Raw genomic sequence first — 19,418 nt, 5'->3', positions numbered from 1 at the left:
GGCGCGGTTGTTCAGGCCAATGATATCAATATCATCCGCATACTCTTATAAAAGATGATACCTTCTCTATTTAGTTCTGCAGCTCGAATAATTTTCTCCAAGAGTTGATTGAAGAAGTCGGAGGATAGTGAGTCTTATCCGTGTCTGAAACCGCGTTTGGTATCGAGCTGCTCGGAGAGGTTTTTACTGATCTTGACGAAGCTTTTGGTATAGCTCAACGTCAGTTTACACAGCCGTATTAGTTTTGCGGGGATACCAAATTTAAACATCGCGGCATAAAGGCAACTCCTTTTTGTGCTGTCAAAGGCAGCTTTGGAATCGACGAAGAGGCGGTGCGCGTCGATTCTCTTTCAAGGATTTTTTGAAAGATTTGACGCATGCTGAATATGTGGTCAGTTGTTGATTTTCCTTTAAGCCACACTGTTAAGGTCCAATCAGTTTGTTGACGGTGGGCTTTAATCTTTCACAATCTTTCACACAATACGCTCGTTCGAACCTTATATGCGATGTTTAGGGGACTTATCTCACGGTAGTTGGCGCAGATTGTGGGGTCACCGTTTTTGTGGATTGGGCAGAGCAGACTTAAATTCCAATCTTTGGGCATGCTTTCGTCCGATCACATTTTCCAAAGAAGCTGATTTATCCTCTACAGTTCTTCGTCGCCGTATTTGAATAGCTCGGCCGACAATCCATCGGTTCCGCCTCTCTGCTTTTCTTCACACGGGTAATTGCTATTCGAATTTTTTCTTGGTCGGGCAATGGAACAGGCTGGAGAAATGTTCCTACATAAATTTAGTATGCTATGGGCATCAGTAACTAACTTTTGTTTCGTGAACATATAATGTTGCTCTTGATTTCTACTTTAGTCCTCAAATTGTTCGATATCTTAACAGAATTTATCCACGATATTCTCTTGATGATGGCGTATTGGATATATTAGCTCGCCTTCATTCCAAAACATGGAGGGTTTTATCATCTAGTTATCAGATAGAAATATACGATCATAATTTAGTCAGACACGCATTTTCTTATTCGATTAAGAAACTACAAGTATCCATAGAAATTTAAAGCTCCATCTGACTGCAGCACAAGTATGGAATTAGATATTATCTAAACAACGAAAAGTTGTAAGCTTTTGGTATTCATGTCTTTTAAGAGATTGCAATTATAATTATGTCTGTTAAGAGGCAGCAGTGTATTTTAGGAATTGAATACCTTTATCTCGGCACCCTCCTTTGGTCCATAACGATATCACCGAGTATACCGGTAGTTATCTATATGTGTACAAATGCTTAAGAAGATATGATTTACTTGCCTCACAAATTCATTTCGGCCACAAAAGTTAGTTAACTAGTTTTGTATAAGCTTTCGGGGACACAAGAAAATGAAAGTTCCAAGGAGAACAGAACTTTCTCTCGCCAACACTGTTGTGCTCTTCTGCATTGGATTTATAAATGTGGCAATGTGTGTATGTATATGCGCTTTTGCTTCATACTAATGTCCTCGCACATGATTTTCCTTTCATCAAATCAACATTGTATAAATGTATGTTAGATGCCTTATACATACATGTGCTTTTGAAAACAAGTTACCTTCGTAAATAAACACGCGAGCATACTAGTTTTCTTGAGTGGCATACATCTGATCTTTATCTGCTCCACTGATCAAATAGCCGTGTGGATAGGTGTGCTAAATTGCCATTACCATGTCTGACATTTCATTTAGTACACATTTTCTTTAGCACTATTTGCTGTAACTATATTACCAAGCTACCATTTATAAAATTATCTGTACGAGCCAGCTACCGGGTTGTACATAAGCGGGTTTGAGCCAGATTGATTGGTACGTAAGATGTAAAAAAAATAAGTGAACAAAAATATTTTTATGTATTTTTATTATCAAAATGTAGATTACAAATATATATCTGCCACAAAAATCGAAGATCAATTACATAGATCATAAGAAGAACCGATTTCACGATTATACAGGGTGACTTTTTTTCTTTTGAATTTTAACCACTGGGAACAGATTTTAGAAAAATCTATTTTTACGCATTTCGATAGCTTGTAGCATTTGAAATAACACACTAAAATTTAAAATCGATATCTCAAATAGTTTTAGAGTTACAGCCATTTAAATGGTAGCCGCTCAGTTCAATCAGCTCAATCAGTTAGCCGTCGAAGATCTTGTAATTTTTTTTTTCAAAAATTCACGGCGTGTTTTTAAAATATGCATAAATATTCTCTGAAAATTTCAAAACAGTCGATTTTTTTTAATTCTCAAAAATCGTCGTTTTTAGTCGATCATATTAGGTGCGCCCCTTAGGACAAACATATAGTACTATCAGAAGATATCATATTTTTCAAGAATCTGAATTTTAGAAATGAAATAAAAAAGTTAAAACATAGGAAGATCCTTATGAAGACCAACCAACTTAATATATTTTTAACATTGAACAATTTAGATTAGAAATATTTTGTGGAAGAGATTCCACCTTACTAAAGAGATAAAATTGTAAATTTCCTTAAACAAATGCCAACCCGAAGGCATTAAATAAATGGCGTTACCAATCCAAATATACACAGCTTCAATTCTTGAACTAATTTAATTTTAATTAGACTTTTACAAAATCAAGGTTGCAACCACCATAATTATCAACGCGACTAAAGCGAAGAGTCGTAGTGGACTTACACCACTAGCTTCTTGTGCAAAAAGTTCATCCCACAATGCATATCGTTCAAGGAAAGGTGCCTGACCCACATGCATCACGTCGTTATTGTAGAGTGCTTTAACATCATCAGGGTCCACTGGGGGCCAATCAATAGCTATACTCGTTTCAAATGAACTAAACAAAATTTGGAAGTTTAGAGTCATAGCGTATTTCCGAAAGCTTATCTAATACTCACCCCCAATTGGCAAAAGTTTCGAATATATGTACCATGCGCTTTACCATAAACATGTTAGGTGAGTCTATTGGAAGCTGAGGACCATACCATGTGCTCGGCATAACGTATTTCAAGTCATCGGCATGAACGACGCCTGTAGGAGAGAAATTCATTTTATTAATGACTCATTATTTTAATAATAAAATATATCGTGGCTTGGGAATTATGGGGATAGATATTTGTTTCATCTGTAAGCCCTTTTCTAATTTACTCTCAAGTTATATTACATTAAAATTACTGATGATTCGACTTTAAAAACTTCTTCTATTCATCACTCTCTATCTACTCTTATCACAGTTTTTTCTTTTCTACTCTTTGGAAGTATGAAAAGATCGGTCGAATATTTCAAACTATTTATGATATTTCATAAAGATCTTAATAAGTATAAGAATACATTTCTTCAATTACCTCGAAAATTACCATTGTGATCAGGCTTCAAGCTGGGATTGCTTTCATAATCGAAGCGGTAATAGAAAACATTCATGAATCTACTAGCTAACCTTACCAAATTATATACACCATGACCAATAAGACCATCCGAGAACACATGTCCAAATGTGTATAAATTTTCCTCAGTGATATTTGTGTGATTTCCGAAATAAAATAGTTGCAATTTTTCACCACGCCAAACATTATCTTCACTCTCCATTTCAGCAGACCAGTTTTTATACAAGAAAAGCGCTGGTGCATAGCTTGCAAAGTTTTGACTGATATCGCTTAGTAAACCGGTGTTGTTTTCTTGATCTGCAAGAAAAAATATTGAGTTTGACTTATTTACGGGCCGCACTTTCTACGACCAACTTACGATTAACATGGAAGTCTAACTCGTTTTTGGTGATGCCTGCCATAAGTGGCACATTATTGGTTCTATTGTAACGAAAGGCGTCCGTTGGATGTTCCAGCAAGAATTTGCCATCGATCTCATAATTCCACTTCATATTGATGAAACCATAATATTCCCATGTAGCACATACCTCAATAATCTTTTGCCAGGGCGCAGCGCGTAGGCAATCCAATAGTTCTTGTGGACCGTATTTGGGACAACTGAGTTCCTCGGCCAATTTCCGTGTCCAATGTAGGTTGTCGATTACGAATTCACTGGTAGCACTGCCGCTCATGGCGATGGCACGATGAAAGAGATTCGCTGATAGTGGTGAGGCCATATGTAATGTCACAGCCATTGCGCCGGCGCTCATACCAAATATCGTCACTCTATTGGGGTCACCACCAAAGTTACGTATGTGCGACTGCACCCATTTCAAAGCCAACACTTGATCCAGATAGCCAAAATTACCGGGCGCTTCTGTAGTCCTTGTGCTTAAGAAACCCATCGCACCCAAACGATAGTTGAAAGTAACCAAAATCACTTGGGCATCGAGTAAGTATTGCGGTCCCGCCTTATACACACTATGTCCGCTCCCAACCTTATTCGAACCTCCGTGTATATACACCAGTACCGACCAACCCTGCACAATTTCGCTAGTCGTATAAACGTTGAGCTTCAGACAGTCTTCACTCATTGGTACCGATCCATCAGGTTGTGGGCAGATGGGACTATCCTCGATGGCATCCAGTGTATAGTTCCATGCCTCCACAGGTATTGGCGCCGCAAAACGACGTTCACCAGTCGGTTCCTGTGCATAAGGTATGCCACGATAGGCGAATATATCACGACCATTTACAGTTTTCAAGACACTGCCTCGTATGGTACCCAAATCGGTTTCAATAAGCGGTTCCCGTTTAAATGACTGCTGTAGTGTCGGTACCACAAACAACAAAAGTACCAATGTGGCGCCAATAACATTCGTAAACCTCAACATTTCAATGGTTGTACGTCGACTGAAAGTAGCCTTTTTGTGCAACAATCTAACACCTAAATAGAATATTTTGCATCATTTACGACAATCATATTGCTTACGAGATTATCGTTTATTGCACAGTGCGCGCCAGTGTTATCACCAATATCAGAGTGTATATTAACCACTTTGTAAATAAGTACTTAAGTATACAGTTGCTTACTCTTTAGTTGTCAGGAAAAAATTTGCTTTGGTGAAGCCAGTTGTGTATCGTATAGTCAGCTGATGTGAAAGCAAGAAGAAGCAATCTCATGGACATTGGTTCGATGTCTTTCGCGCCAGTAATCAACTGTCTATCGGCTGCAATAACTGGTTGGTCACTTGCTTTTCTAATTAATCACACTCAAGAATCATTATTCAGAATCAAAAACAACATGTGATGTCGTTGTGGCGAGTGCAACACATTTCACGGCCAGGTGGTCCGCCAATAATTTATGAGACCTTATAAAAAAATATAAAATTAGGAGCTCTTATAAAAAGTTGTATAAGGGTGTAGCATTATAGTCTCTGATATTATTAGAGGTTTCATTTAGTGGAAAGTTATTGCCTTGTGTCTTGTTGAGTGCTTGCGTTTCCTGTAATGGTTTTACTCTGTTTTTGATGTTCATAGTAGAGCCCTTCTACTGCTGCCAAACTCAAAGAATCACCCTAGCTTCGTGAATATTCACCTCTATCGTGGATTTGGCTGATTAGTCAAATTTCATGGATCCATTTTTCATCACCAGTCACAGTCACTTCTTTTGTAACGTTCCAGTTTTTCTGATATGTTATGGTCTTTCAACGACTTTTCTTGCTTTTGGAATGAGTTCGGCTGTTTTTAAACATTTTAAAGTGTCGGCTTGAGTGACTCCCAAAGCTTTAGCGAGCTCTTATTTTGTTTTTTAACAATCTTTATTGAATTATGCTTCCAGTTCCACATTTTTTTTACTTTTTTGGTGTCCAGGACATCCTTCGTCTACTAAATCACTACTTTTATAGTTTTTTGTTCACCTAACGGTTGTACGCATCACCCAAAACTTATCGAGATAGATATAGGATTATAGAAATATAAATGAACAGGGTGACAATAAGCTAAGCACTAAATTAATATATACAATTGTAAGCACTGAGCATCTGTGCTTAAACATTTTTGAAAAAGTGGGCCTCGCCCTCTAATATGTTTAATATTTATACAAATCTCCTAAACCACCGAAGCTACAACATCCAAATTCGCTAAGTTCGAATATTATAAAAGCTCCTACCGATAGCGTGAAAATGGTTGAAATTGGAAGATAACCCCGCTCAGTCCCCATATAACGGTACTGTTCAAAACTACTAAAAGCGCAATAAATCCATAACTTATTACGCCAGAACATTAAATTTGACCACCGAGATGGTATGAGTAGGTTTTATGAGAGCCGGTGTGAAAATTGAACAATGGGCGTGGCACCGCACACTCTTTGGTGACATCCCATTTCTCAGGACCCGACTAACCGATTTCGACTAAATTTAGTAGGTATCATTTTTCCAATAGTCTAATATATCCTATGTTACAGTGTGAAAATAGGCAAAATCGGCCAACATCTACTTTCCATATAGCAAAATTTAAAATTCCATTTTATTATTTTACTTTCCAGCACAGAAATCAAGAAGTAATTAATATAACGGAATAAAAAATTTCAGCAATAATTCCCTTAAAGTATGACACCTTTTGATCAAAAATTGTTCAAATCCAATCAAAAATTTTCGAGACCCTAGGTATCGAATATGTGCACCCTAGTATCTATAGTTGATTTTTGACCAAAAATATCGGTCAATGTGTGAGATATAGAATTGAAACTCAGGGATAATCATTCTCTGACAATGGTAGGTCTGTATGTATGTCAAAAATTGGTCGAATCGGGCTAATACTTCCCTGGGCTCTCAGTATAAAGATTTTCGAACTTCCAAGTGACTTTATGCTGGATATATCAGCCAATATTTGAGTTATCTCTATGAAATTGGGAGAGCGTGTTTTAATCATGACAGTGTACTTTTGTACCTAAAATGTATAAACTTGAGCGAAACCTTGACCTAGCCCCCTTATAACCATTACCAGGATTTTCAAACATCCGGCTGACTTTGTTCCATATCATTGGTGATTGTGTGTGAGGTATCTTAATGATAATAGTTAATGGATAATATCGAGTCTATACTAACACAACTCCCATGTATTACGTAAAATGATTTACGTTTTTCTAACAAACCCCATGGTGAATATATCGGTCAGTTTATGAGTTATATAGAGTATATGTATAAACAAGTATAAAATTTCTTTGATTCTGATCCTCTGGTTGACTTTTTACATCTTAAGGTATTTCCCTGGCTTTAATTCTTGCAACTTGCAAGAGTATAAAATGTTCGGTTGCACCAGAACTTAGCCCTTCTTTACTTGTATTTTATTTAAAAATAGCCTATTCGCATACTTATTTTATCATGTGAATACATTTTGCTACTAATCGCTGATAGTATCGTTTTATTTATACAAATATTTCTTATAACTTATAGTTTATAATCACATTTTCTTATCAAATTAATGCAAAAATTGTTAAAATGTTGAACTAAAATTTGCTTTTTTATCTTTTCATTACATTTGAGTCCACTGCTAATTGCTAATTACTGCTAGTTATCACTGTTATAAACATATGTCCACATTTACTTTCAATTCCAGGCTTTTATATTTACATTTTCATATAAATTAAACTCACTTTATCATTTTTAGTAAATATACTTACTTATCTAGTATATAGAAATGGTATATTAAGATTACCAAGCAAATACATTATTTAAACATCTGTTCATCTTATAGCCTTGAAAGACGGCAGCGTTAATCCGGATTAACTGCGCACTTAATCAGATCCAAATTTGTAGGTGACAGACGGCAGCTATGCGAGTTTGAAACTCTCATAAACAGCTCATTGTCCTTTTTATAATATTTTCAATGAAAATTGATAGAAGATAAACATTACGGTTGTTAGCCGACCAATTTTTACCAAACCATTTTTTTTACAAAAGCATATCAACACATTATTTTTAAAACTGCATCATAACATAGAAGTTTTATTGATATTATATTGAGAATTTGATAAACAGCTGTCAGGGTTGCTTGTATTTCATTCACAATAGATGAAAATTGGCCATTTTTAACAATGTTGCCAACGAAAATCTCACAAACTCCCTAAAATTTTGAGAGTTATTTTTGGATTCAGCAACGGAGTTAGCTGTGGTAACTCCTGAATTAATCCCGAAAATGCAATTAATCTGGTTTAACGCTGCCGTCTGTCAATGCTATTAGCGTGGTTGCAGTATTGAATATACATATATATGTACATACACATGTACATACATATATGTGAATGATCAATCTACCATACGTATGTATTTACTCACACCCCTATTCTGTGCACTTGACAAATTCAACATATTTCTAATTTGACAAAATTTTAAATTATCAAGCATTTCGTGTTCTGTGTCTGAAATAAAAAGCTCTTTTCTTTATAAGTTGTTAAGATGTCAAATGCTCTTGACAGTGCTCGTTATGAATTAAATATCTGACTGTGTATCTTGTTGTGAAAATGGAAGATATTTTACTTTTGCGAATTGAAGCTTTTACTTTTATCAAGATTACCACAGGATACCAAAATATTTCGTGCTTGATAAATATTTGAGTTAATTTTCAGTATTTTATTAATTTGTGAAGTGCACAGAATAGGGGTGTTAGACTTATTTCATATCACGGTTGAATCAAATATATCAATGATGGGTAGTCGAAAAAGTCTTTTCGTATTTCTAATCAAACCTCAACTTTTTTTTATATTTATAATGAACTATAATGAACCAAATATGTACGTATGTACCATTTTGGATGACGACTTTTTGCTATTTTTCCGCTAGAGACATTATTCCATCAGTGTAAAAATTTTCTGGTTTCTCGGCGAAAAACTGCGACAAGTAACAAGGCTTCTCTTGAAGCCAACTTAACTCCACTAAGGGAGTTAGGCATTGACCAAATCCAATGGTAGTCCAATGGTGCAAGGTCAGGGCTATATGGCATCAAAACTTCACAGCCAGTTTTTGCCGAGTCATTAAAGATGTGTGTGGTCTAGCGTTGTCCTGATAGAAGACGAAGCTCTTTCTGTTGATCAGTTCTGGCCGTTTTTATCGATTGCTTGCTTCAATCTCATCAGTTGTTGACAGTAAAATATAGAATCAATCGTTCGACCAGGCTGAAGCAGCTCATAGTGAATTATTTCTTTCCAATCCCACCAAACACTCAGCATAACCTTTCGAGGGTTCAATCCTGGCATTGCGACCATTTGTTGATCTTCGCCACGCTTGGACCATGATCTTCTTCGCACGTTATAATCGAATTTGATCCACTTTTCGTCTCCTGTTACCATTCGCTTCAGAAATGGTTCGATTTCATTTCGTTTTAGCAAAGAATCGCAGATGTTAATTCGGTCCATTAAATTTTTCACAGACAATTTATGTGGTAACCAAACATCAAGCTTCATTTTGTAGCCAGCCTTTTTTAAATAGTTGAAAACCGCTTGATGATGAATGTTAATGAATGAAGTGCATCTTTCATATCGAAATTTCCAAAAATGTGGAAGCGAGCGAACCATTGTTGTGCTACACGAACTGATACAGCAGATACCAAATTTCATTGGTAGCTTGCGTGGCATTCTTCCTTTTTTTATACAAAAATTTCCAAATGTAGCGAATTTCTTCATTATTTTCACTCATTTTTGAACAGCTGTAACTTTTTTTCAACTTCTCCGAATTTTTTAGGTTAAATGAAGCTTAAAATCTCACTTTTCCAATACCATATGGCATGACACAATATGTTTGTTAGCACTGGAGATATATGACTGCAACGAAATCTATTGACAAAATACGAAAATACTTTTTCGACCATGTACTAAAAAGTCCAAACTTCTCGAAAGCCACTGCAGGCATTTTTTCTAAGAAATTCTTTTCGTAAACAATGTATCATATAGGATATGAATGATGAAAAGTAAAGATAATGGGCCAAAATCGGATATAAGCGAATCGAACAAAACACTGCTATAAACTGGATATAGAAAGAATAGTAAGTGCTTTATGCCACTTAAATAATATATCTTTATATTCTCATTTGCTGAATTCGACTCCAGCTTAGGGAAACACAAAAAAGTGAAAGCTTTGAAGAGAACAGGACTTTCCCTCGCGAACCCTATTGTGCTCTTTTGCATTGGATATATGTATGAATGTAGATATATGTATATGTAATATATATGCGTTTTTACTTCCTGGTAATGCCCACGCACATGATTTTCTTTTCATTTAACCAACATATATTTATGTCATGTGCTTTTGAAAACAAGTTTACTTGAGTAGTGGCATACATCTGATCGCCATCCGCTTCACTGATCAAATAGCCGTTTGCCTAGATGTGCTTTATTGCCATTACCATGTCTCCACTTTTCATCTAGTTCACATTTTCTTTAGCACATTTTGCTGTAACCATGTTACAATTACAATAACAACTACTGCTATAGATAAAATTGTACTAGCATATAACCGGGTTTGAGCTAGCTTGAGTTGCACATAAGACGCGTTAATTATTCGTTAGGAAAAATATACGTACATAAAAGTTTACAATGAAAAAATAAAAAATTAAAGAAACCGAATTTTTTTGTGTTAAGAAAACATATTTTTCGACAATCTATAAAAAAAAATTCTGCTTTTGGCTATAATTCCTCTGTGCTTAGCGTACGTGACCTTTAAGTTTATGAAAACTGGGTTTCAAGTGTTTCTGCAGGCAAAATTTTAACTGATTTAGACACATATGATACAAAAGATGTAACAACAGTGCGATACGAAGATGATGCTTAAGGTTGGGGAGTATACAAATTGTATAGTTGAAAAATATCTTCATTGATAATATTTTTGTCTTAAATTAGAGATATTTTAGAGTCGACAATTATAAAAAGCAAATGCCAAGATTAAACTATTTCAAATAGCTGTCACGAATCTATAATTCAACAACGTCAATACTTGAATTACTTTATTTCACAAAAATAAAGCTGCAACCACTGCAATTATGGTCGCAACTAAAGCGGAGAGTCGTAGTGGCCTTGCGCCACTAGTTTTTTGTGCAAAAAGTTCATCCCACAATGCATATCGTTCAAGGAAAGGTGCCTGACCCACATGCATCACGTCGTTATTGTAGAGTGCTTTAACATCATCAGGGTCTACTGGGGGCCAATCAATATATATGCTCGTTTCAAAAAATCTAAACAAAAGCCTGAAGTTTAGAGTCATTGCGTATTTCCGAAAGCTTATCTAATACTCACCCCCAATTGGCAAAAGTTTCGAATATATGTACCATGCGCTTTACCATAAACATGTTAGGTGAGTCTATTGGAAGCTGAGGACCATACCATGTGCTCGGCATAACGTATTTCAAGTCATCGGCATGAACGACGCCTGTAGGAGAGAAATTCATTTTATTAATGACTCATTATTTTAATAATAAAATGTATCGTAATTTTTGGAAATTATGGAGATAAATTTTCTATCATCTGTAAGCCCTTTCCTTCTTTAGTCTCAAGTTATATTACATTAAAATTACTGATGATTCGACTTTAAAAACTTCTTCTATTCATCACTCTCTATCTACTCTTATCACAGTTTTTTCTTTTCTACTCTTTGGAAGTATGAAAAGATCGGTCGAATATTTCAAACGATTTATGGTATTTGATAAAAATCTTAATAAGTATAAGAATACATTTCTTCAATTACCTCGGAAATTACCATTGTGATCAGGCTTCAAGCTGGGGTTGCTTTCATAATCGAAGCGGTAATAGAAAACATTCATGAATCTACTAGCCAACCGTACCAAATTATATACACCATGACCAATAAGACCATCCGAGAACACATGTCCAAATGTGTATAAATTTTCCTCAGTGATATTTGTGTGATTTCCGAAATAAAATAGTTGCAATTTTTCACCACGCCAAACATTATCTTCACTCTCCATTCCAGCAGACCAATTTTTATACAAGAAAAGCTCTGGTGCATAGCTTGCAAAGTTTTGACTGATATCGCTTAGTAAACCGGTGTTGTTTTCTTGATCTGCAAGAAAAAATATTGAGTTTGACTTATTTACGGGCCGCACTTTCTACGACCAACTTACGATTAACATGGAAGTCTAACTCGTTTTTGGTGATGCCTGCCATAAGTGGCACATTATTGGTTCTATTGTAACGAAAGGCGTCCGTTGGATGTTCCAGCAAGAATTTGCCATCGATCTCATAATTCCACTTCATATTGATGAAACCATAATATTCCCATGTAGCACATACCTCAATAATCTTTTGCCATGGCGCAGCGCGTAAGCAGTCCAATAGCTCTTTTGGACTGTATTTGGGACAACTGAGTTCCTCGGCCAATTTCCGTGTCCAATGTAGGTTGTCGATTACGAATTCACTGGTAGCACTGCCGCTCATGGCGATGGCACGATGAAAGAGATTCGCTGATAGTGGTGAGGCCATATGTAATGTCACAGCCATTGCGCCAGCGCTCATACCAAATATCGTCACTCTATTGGGGTCACCACCAAAGTTACGTATGTGCGACTGCACCCATTTCAAAGCCAACACTTGATCCAGATAGCCAAAATTACCGGGCGCTTCTGTAGTTCTTGTGCTTAAGAAACCCAGAGCACCCAAACGATAGTTGAAGGTAACCAAAATCACTTGGGCATCGAGTAAGTATTGCGGTCCCGCTTCATATACACTATGTCCGCTACCAATCTTATTCGAACCTCCGTGTATATACACCAGTACCGACCAGCCCTGCACAATTTCGCTAGTCGTATAAACGTTGAGCTTCAGACAGTCTTCACTCATTGGTACCGATCCACCGGGTTGTGGGCAGATGGGGCTATCCTCGATGGCATCCAGTGTATAGTTCCATGCCTCCACAGGTATTGGCGCCGCAAAACGACGTTCACCAGTCGGTTCCTGTGCATAAGGTATGCCACGATAGGCGAATATATCACGATCATTTACAGTTTTCAAGACAGTGCCTCGTATGGTACCCAAATCGGTTTCAACAAGCGGTTCCCGTCTAGTTGACTGCTGTAGTGTCGGCGCCACAAACAGCAATAATAGCAGTGTGGGGACAATAATATCCGAAAACCTCAACATTTCAAAGGTTTTACGTCGACTGTAAGATGTGAACTTTTTATACCGTAGTCTAATACCTAGTTTGTCGTTTATATCATTTATATTGCCTACTAGATTAGATTGGCTACCGTTTATTGCTCATCGCGTGTGTTGGCCTATCACCGTTCAGGGGATAAGATTACGTATACTAATCTTTTATTTATAGGCACTAGGGGGCAAACAGCAAAAGTTTTATAAAATTTTCGATGAACATTAGCGATGTGAAAGGCGAGATATCATATGGTAGATGCTACTATCGATAGGTTAGCTTATCTATTTGACATTTAATATAGGTCTTTGTTCTGTGTTAACTAGCAGACTCTGCTCGACCTGTCGGATCTTTGTTTAAACATCTGTCTTGTGGCTCCTAATCCATATTCACCCCTTAAGAACAAATATTTACTTCTTGTCCATAACTAATAAAAGTTATCTTGCTTATAGCTTTTCGAGAGAAAAATACAAGTATCAATTTTTTAGCGATCAGTTGGTGGTGAGTTCGAGTATAAAAGGCTCCCAAAGCATATTACTCAACTAACATGGTTTATCATTCTCTCTCTTTCACAGTCGATAACTTGAAATCCCTTACTACTATCCTTCTTTTTTTCTCCTGTCGCTAACTCAACTAACTTCTTTTAATTCGAATCATTTAAATTATTATTCTGTGACAAACTTCTTCGGATTATATACTAATATTTTTCGTATGGTCTCATTCAGTTTCCACACAGTATACAAAAGCTCCCAAGTGTTGTGCCACAAAAAATAGTTCAACGTAAACCAACCAAAAAAGTTTTATGTGAGTCAACAGTTCAAGTATGTTTGCAGAATTATTGATATCAGTATATTATTTTAGATGAAATGAAATAACAAGCTTTCAATAAATCCCCGAGTTAATTTGAACTTTGAACTTTTGAACAAAACATTTTTGGAGCTATTATAACAACACTAAATCATTAGCATGATTGTTCAACCCCTTCAAGATAATATTTTAAACGTAGTTGAAATATCTTTGTACATACATACTTAGTCTTGCCATAAGTTCTGTTACAAGTTCAGGCCGTTAATAAATGAAACTATAAAATATTTTTTTAGTTAAGTTAATTTTATTTAATTGTGCATTCATTATATGAACGATGTACAAAATTTTATACGAATGGTAATCTTTCGAGTGGCACACGCCGGCGTCTTCTCACCCACAAAAGGAAAGAATGAGCAAATCCAAAGTGAAAACGATGCTCATTGTCTTTTTTGACATCAAGGCATCGTCCTCCATGAATTTGTTCCTCCTGAACAAACCTTCAAAGCCAAGTTTTACGTGGAAATCCTCAAGAGACTCAAACGAAGGGTCAATCGGGTCCGACAAGACATCGCAGCCGATTGGACCGCTTCCGCAGCCGCCCTACAGCCCAGATGTGGCCCCTTCGCATTCTTTTATTTCCTTGAAAAGCAGCATGCACCTCGACTCTGAAGGCTATTCCGGAGAATGCCTTCCGTGACGCCTTCAATGTTTAGAAATCGCGCTAGGAGGGCTGCATCGACGCAAAAGCAGTCTGTTTCGAAAGTTTTTAAAGAATTGTAATGATTAGTTCACCATGCGCCAAATCGAAAAGACCCGTGAAAGGAGAATCGCACCACTCTTCGTCGATTTCAAAGCTGCCTTTGACAACACGAAAAGGAGCTGCCTCTATGCCGCGATGTCTGAATTTGGTATCCCCGCAAAACTAATACGGCTGTGTAAGCTGACGTTGAGCAACACCAAAAGCTCCGTCAGAATCGGGAAGGACCTCTCCGAGCCGTTCGATACCAAACGAGGTTTCAGACAAGGCGATTCCCTATCGTGCGACTTTTTCAACCTGCTTCTGGAGAAAATAGTTCGAGCTGCAGAACTAAATTGAAAAGGTACCATCTTCTATAAGAGTGTACAGTACTGGCGAATGCCGATGATATTGATATCATGCTTAACTCGGCGTTAGTTCTGCTTTCTCCAGACGACAAGAAAGCAAAACAAATGGGTCTGGCAGTGAACGAGGGCAAGACGAAATATCTCCTGTCATCAAACAAACAGTCGTTGCGCTCGCGACTTGGCACTCACGTCACTGTTGATAGTCATAACTTTGAAGTTGTAGATAGTTTCGTCTAATTGGAACCAGTGTAAACACCACCAACAATGTCAGCCTGGAAATCCAACGCAGGATAAATCTTGCCAACAGGTGCTTCGAGTAGGCAATTGACAAAGTCCTCTCTCGACAAACAAAAACCAAACTCTATAAGTCATAATTTTGTCCTGCTATATGGTGCAGAGTCTTGGACGATGTCAACAACCGATGAGTCGACGGCGAGTTTTCGAGAGAAAAGTTCAAGGCGAAAGATTTATGGTCCTTTGAGCATTGACACGGCGAATATCGCATTCGATGGAACGATGAGCTGTACGAGATATACGACGACATTGACATAGTTCAGCGAATTAAAAGACAGCGGCTAAGGTCAACTTGTCCGAATGGACGAAACACTCCATCTGAAATTATTCGAAGTACCCGCCGGGGGAAGCAGAGGAAGAGGAAGACCAAGTGGAGAAGGACCTGGCTTCGCTTGGAATATCCAATTGGCGCCACGTAGCCAAAAGAAGAAACGACTGGCGCGCTGTTGTTAACTCGCTTGATAAATAAGCGGTGTCTACGCCAATTAAGAAGAAGTAATGATTAGTTAATTAATGATTAGCGCTTCATTGCGATATGAAAGCTTTATTGTAAATTTTCAATCTGAGCTTTCACAGGTGCTCAAAGCTTTCCCTTCCAAAGCTAAAGTAGGAAGGTTTACTTTGCTTTCAAGTGTTTATTGCTACATGAAAGCGCAATTCTTAAATTTTTGAACTGAGATCAGCCATCGGAGCTTTCACAGGCTCACAAAGCTTTCCCTTCCAAGGCTTAAGTAAAAAAGTTTACTTCACTTTCAAGTATTTATAAGTTCCCCTTGCGAGTTAAAACAACAATCACTTCATTCAATTGCACTGTTTTTTATTGACTGACCGTCTCAGACGTCAGTCAGGTGACGCAACTTAATTTCCATAAAATGTTTGAAATCAAATTTTTTGCTTGCACTTCTATAGTTAGTCTATTATTACATTTTTTTAGGTGTAATACAAGTTCAACATTCGAAATGCTAACAGCTTTCTAATTATGCAATAGATCGCATGCCGATTGTCGGCGCATAACTGCAACTTTGCAATTGTAGACGCGCGCACTTGCAAACATACATACACACATTTCGACTCTTTACAATGTTGCTTAATTTTATGCAGTGCTTGCAACATATTCCAAATATTTATATATACATATGTATGATATGTATATGTGTATGTGTTTGCGTAGATCAGTTGTCTACGAAAATAAAAGCATTGAAAGCAATGAGCTTAATTAAAAGTGCCGTAAGTGGCGCTCAGCTAATGAGTGATAAAAATGTGGCTAAACAGCATTATTCACACACTTGATCCACAGCACAGCTATTGTTGTAAAAAAAAATGTTGTTGTAATAAAAAAGAAATGTTGTTGGAAAAATGCAAAATAATAATTAAATAAAATAATGGACTACAACAACAAATATGCGCCTGAACATGCGACTTTTGGCATTAAATTAGCAGCGAGCGCTTGCCAAGCTGTTTTGTAGCATTTTTGTCATTTCTACGAGCTGCGGAAAAGCAGCCAAGTAGCCGTTAATCTCAAGTCTAAAGTTTTATTTTAATTATGTAAAATTTAATTTGTGTGTTGGAAAAGTTTTAATTGTCAGGAAATTGTGAAATTACGTAACTTTTCAAGTCACACTAGGTTAAAGACCTACACCGATGATGGGGCATATGTTTTCAATATACTATATAATATGTACATACCTTCGGTTCAAATTTGACCTGGACTGACAACAGAAAACTAAATTTTTTCACTCTATATTAAGGACCCATTGCGGTGATGAGACACATGTTTTCAAAGGCATGCTATATATACATATCATCTGATCAAATTTGTCCCGGACTGACAACAAAATCTACATTTTCGCGTATTTTATTAGAACTCTTTATTAAATCTCTTGAACCATACAAGTATGTCTTTACCCATACAACATGATTTGTTTTCACTCAAATACTCTTGTTGCTAATAAAAATACTCGTCTCAAATTCTCTACTTTCTATGCGTAATTTCTCATCTCTTATGAAACAATTTTAATGTGAGAGAGAGCATATACTGTATTATTCTTATATCTTTATTTTATACCAGTTTATTCCATTTATACCAGTTAGTTCGGTACATAATGGGTTGTCAAAAAAGTCTTGCGGTATTTTTATTGAATTTTTTTTTTTTTATTGAAATTGAAATGAGTTTTTGATGACAGATTGTCCCAACTTTTACCGATCAGTTGCTTGCTTAACTATGCCGGTCTAATTCGACATTTGAGCGATTTTGTTCAAGTCTCGACGACAGGATTTCGGAGCAAAAAGCATCTTCGACCACCTCTACACCAGAACGAAAACGTTGAAACAGAACACTTTGCGGTGAAATGGAAACTGTATCGGGTCCATAAATACAAATTTTATTTATTTTGAGATGCATTTTTGCCTTTATCGTAGTAGAAATGTAAAATATGCCGTACTTTATTTTGCTCCATGTTTGGACAATAGAAACGACTTAAAAGAAACGACAATCAATCAAACAATGTTAGCGCGTGAATGAGCTTTCCAAACATGTATAGCTCCAAATGCGACGAATAAAACAGAAATTATGAACCTGAAAATAAAACTTTTTTGACAATAATATTAGTCTATAGCATTCGATAAGTCTGTAATGCCAGAATAACATGGGAACATTTCTCGGTAAAGCATATAATGAGAAGGCAAAATAACTCGCCTCTACTAACCTTAGACAATCAAGTCCATTAACACTTATGAATTAAGAAAAACATTCTAAATTGCCTACCGTTAGTTACATATGTATGTATTTTGAGCATCTAAGTTGTATTTTAAAAGAACAGAAAACAAAACTCAAATTCTTCTTGATCTCTACTCTTGCTCATTTTTTCTGTCACTCTAGTAACAACATGATTTATTTTCAGAAGTTAGCTTCCCTTAAAAATGATTTCCGACATGGAATAGTTCAAAACATACAAGAAAAATGTATGTAAAATTTTCTTTGAAACAAAACCGGAAGGAATTAAAAACTGGCGTCTCTCATAACAAACTGCAAAAGAACTTCTAGTCTATCTATAGACTAGCCTACCTATAGACTATAAGTTTTGATGCGTACATATAGTTGACGCATGGCTTTCAGAACTTAGCGATATTCCTGGTAATTTTCAAGTTAAACAACTAGACACAACAGGCATCACCCTACAATTAGACTCCGACATAGAAGGAATTTTTATGGTTGCTTGTAAATATTTAATCTGAGTATCGGTGAAGTCAATCCCTAATATGAACAACAAACAGGCAAACATAGGATGAATGACCGAACATGCCAACTATTAAAATTAAAAAGAAATGACATAATAACTCTAGTAGGAGTGTTAACAGATCACTTTCTAATTGGCAGACATGACAGCGGACTGGGGACACCTTATAAAATAAGAGCGAATGCAAAGCTTTTTATAGGAAAACAACAACTATCGTTCCAAGGGTTCTTCACAGTGTCTCGGAACTTATAAAAATTTTTGTACTAATGAATTTCAATCAGGAGCACTGAATGGTTCAGAGAGGATATAATAGATTGATACGATTTTAGTGAATTGAGATTTCACAATGAGCCTTCAAAAGGTCTAGGTCATCAGACGTCCACTCTACATATCTACCTATAGTGGACAACTCTATTTACAGGAAAACTTTTATGAAAAGTGATCATTATACTCTAAAATTAGCGCGGATTTTTGAGTCGAGATTTTTTTTCACTAGACTTTTGACTTCGACTTTTGTCTAAAAGTTACGCTAGGTGGCGCAATATTTGTTACTTTTAAAGTTTTGCTGTTGAAAATCACATTTTCTACTGGTTCTAAAGCTAATTTACCAATTTAATATTACTATTTTAACGCAGGAATGTTCGATGTTTTTTCAATGACTATTTAATTATTTAAACTTCACATGTTTTCCTTGAACATTTTTTAAACAAAAAGTTAATTTTGCAGTGAAAACCTAAGATAAATTATTATATTTTTATTACAAGAAGTTTTTTTATTAAAATTTAACTCTCACTGCCATCCGATATGTGCCAGAGGCAACATAAAACTTTTTCGAAAATGAAATAAAATATTTTTTTCAAATTTTAAATTGAAATTAGCAAAATGCTTACATAATTTTGTTCAACTTACATTAAAAGTATTAAATAAGAATTTTCAAATTATAAAAAAACGAA

General features: G+C 36.2%; 3 protein-coding genes across 5 annotated transcripts in view; 1 reads left to right on the top strand and 2 right to left on the bottom strand.

Moving 5' to 3' along the window:
- LOC126753369 (uncharacterized) overlaps positions 1–19,418 on the top strand; it is a 162,300-nt gene that overhangs the window by 70,457 nt on the left and 72,425 nt on the right. The gene's annotated exons all lie outside the window — the stretch shown is intronic.
- On the bottom strand, positions 2,594–4,765 carry LOC126753377 (juvenile hormone esterase-like). The gene is made up of 4 exons (XM_050464771.1): positions 3,751–4,765; positions 3,354–3,689; positions 2,907–3,039; positions 2,594–2,845 (listed from the first exon to the last, which is right to left on the bottom strand). The coding sequence occupies exons 1-4, from the start codon at positions 4,763–4,765 to the stop codon at positions 2,623–2,625; spliced, it is 1,707 nt and encodes a 568-aa protein (XP_050320728.1). The 3' UTR covers positions 2,594–2,622.
- LOC126753375 (juvenile hormone esterase-like) lies at positions 10,807–13,025 on the bottom strand. The gene is made up of 4 exons (XM_050464770.1): positions 12,003–13,025; positions 11,606–11,941; positions 11,158–11,290; positions 10,807–11,096 (listed from the first exon to the last, which is right to left on the bottom strand). The coding sequence occupies exons 1-4, from the start codon at positions 13,015–13,017 to the stop codon at positions 10,874–10,876; spliced, it is 1,707 nt and encodes a 568-aa protein (XP_050320727.1). The 5' UTR covers positions 13,018–13,025; the 3' UTR covers positions 10,807–10,873.

This window comes from Bactrocera neohumeralis, chromosome 3, assembly GCF_024586455.1.
Source record: "Bactrocera neohumeralis isolate Rockhampton chromosome 3, APGP_CSIRO_Bneo_wtdbg2-racon-allhic-juicebox.fasta_v2, whole genome shotgun sequence".
Taxonomy (NCBI): Eukaryota; Metazoa; Arthropoda; class Insecta; order Diptera; family Tephritidae; genus Bactrocera; species Bactrocera neohumeralis.
This window is presented reverse-complemented; position numbering and strand designations above follow the sequence as displayed.

Bases quoted from the DNA above. Each gene is read 5' to 3' on its own strand.
- LOC126753375 (XM_050464770.1), bottom strand. From the start codon at position 13,017: ATGTTGAGGTTTTCGGATATTATTGTCCCCACACTGCTATTATTGCTG. The intron at 11,291-11,605 runs GTAATTGAAGAA...TCTCTCCTACAG, and splicing joins TCACAATGGTAATTTCCGAG to GCGTCGTTCATGCCGATGAC. The intron at 11,097-11,157 runs GTGAGTATTAGA...GCTTTTGTTTAG, and splicing joins GAAACTTTTGCCAATTGGGG to ATTTTTTGAAACGAGCATAT.
- LOC126753377 (XM_050464771.1), bottom strand. From the start codon at position 4,765: ATGTTGAGGTTTACGAATGTTATTGGCGCCACATTGGTACTTTTGTTG. The intron at 3,040-3,353 runs GTAATTGAAGAA...TCTCTCCTACAG, and splicing joins TCACAATGGTAATTTTCGAG to GCGTCGTTCATGCCGATGAC. The intron at 2,846-2,906 runs GTGAGTATTAGA...AATTTTGTTTAG, and splicing joins GAAACTTTTGCCAATTGGGG to TTCATTTGAAACGAGTATAG.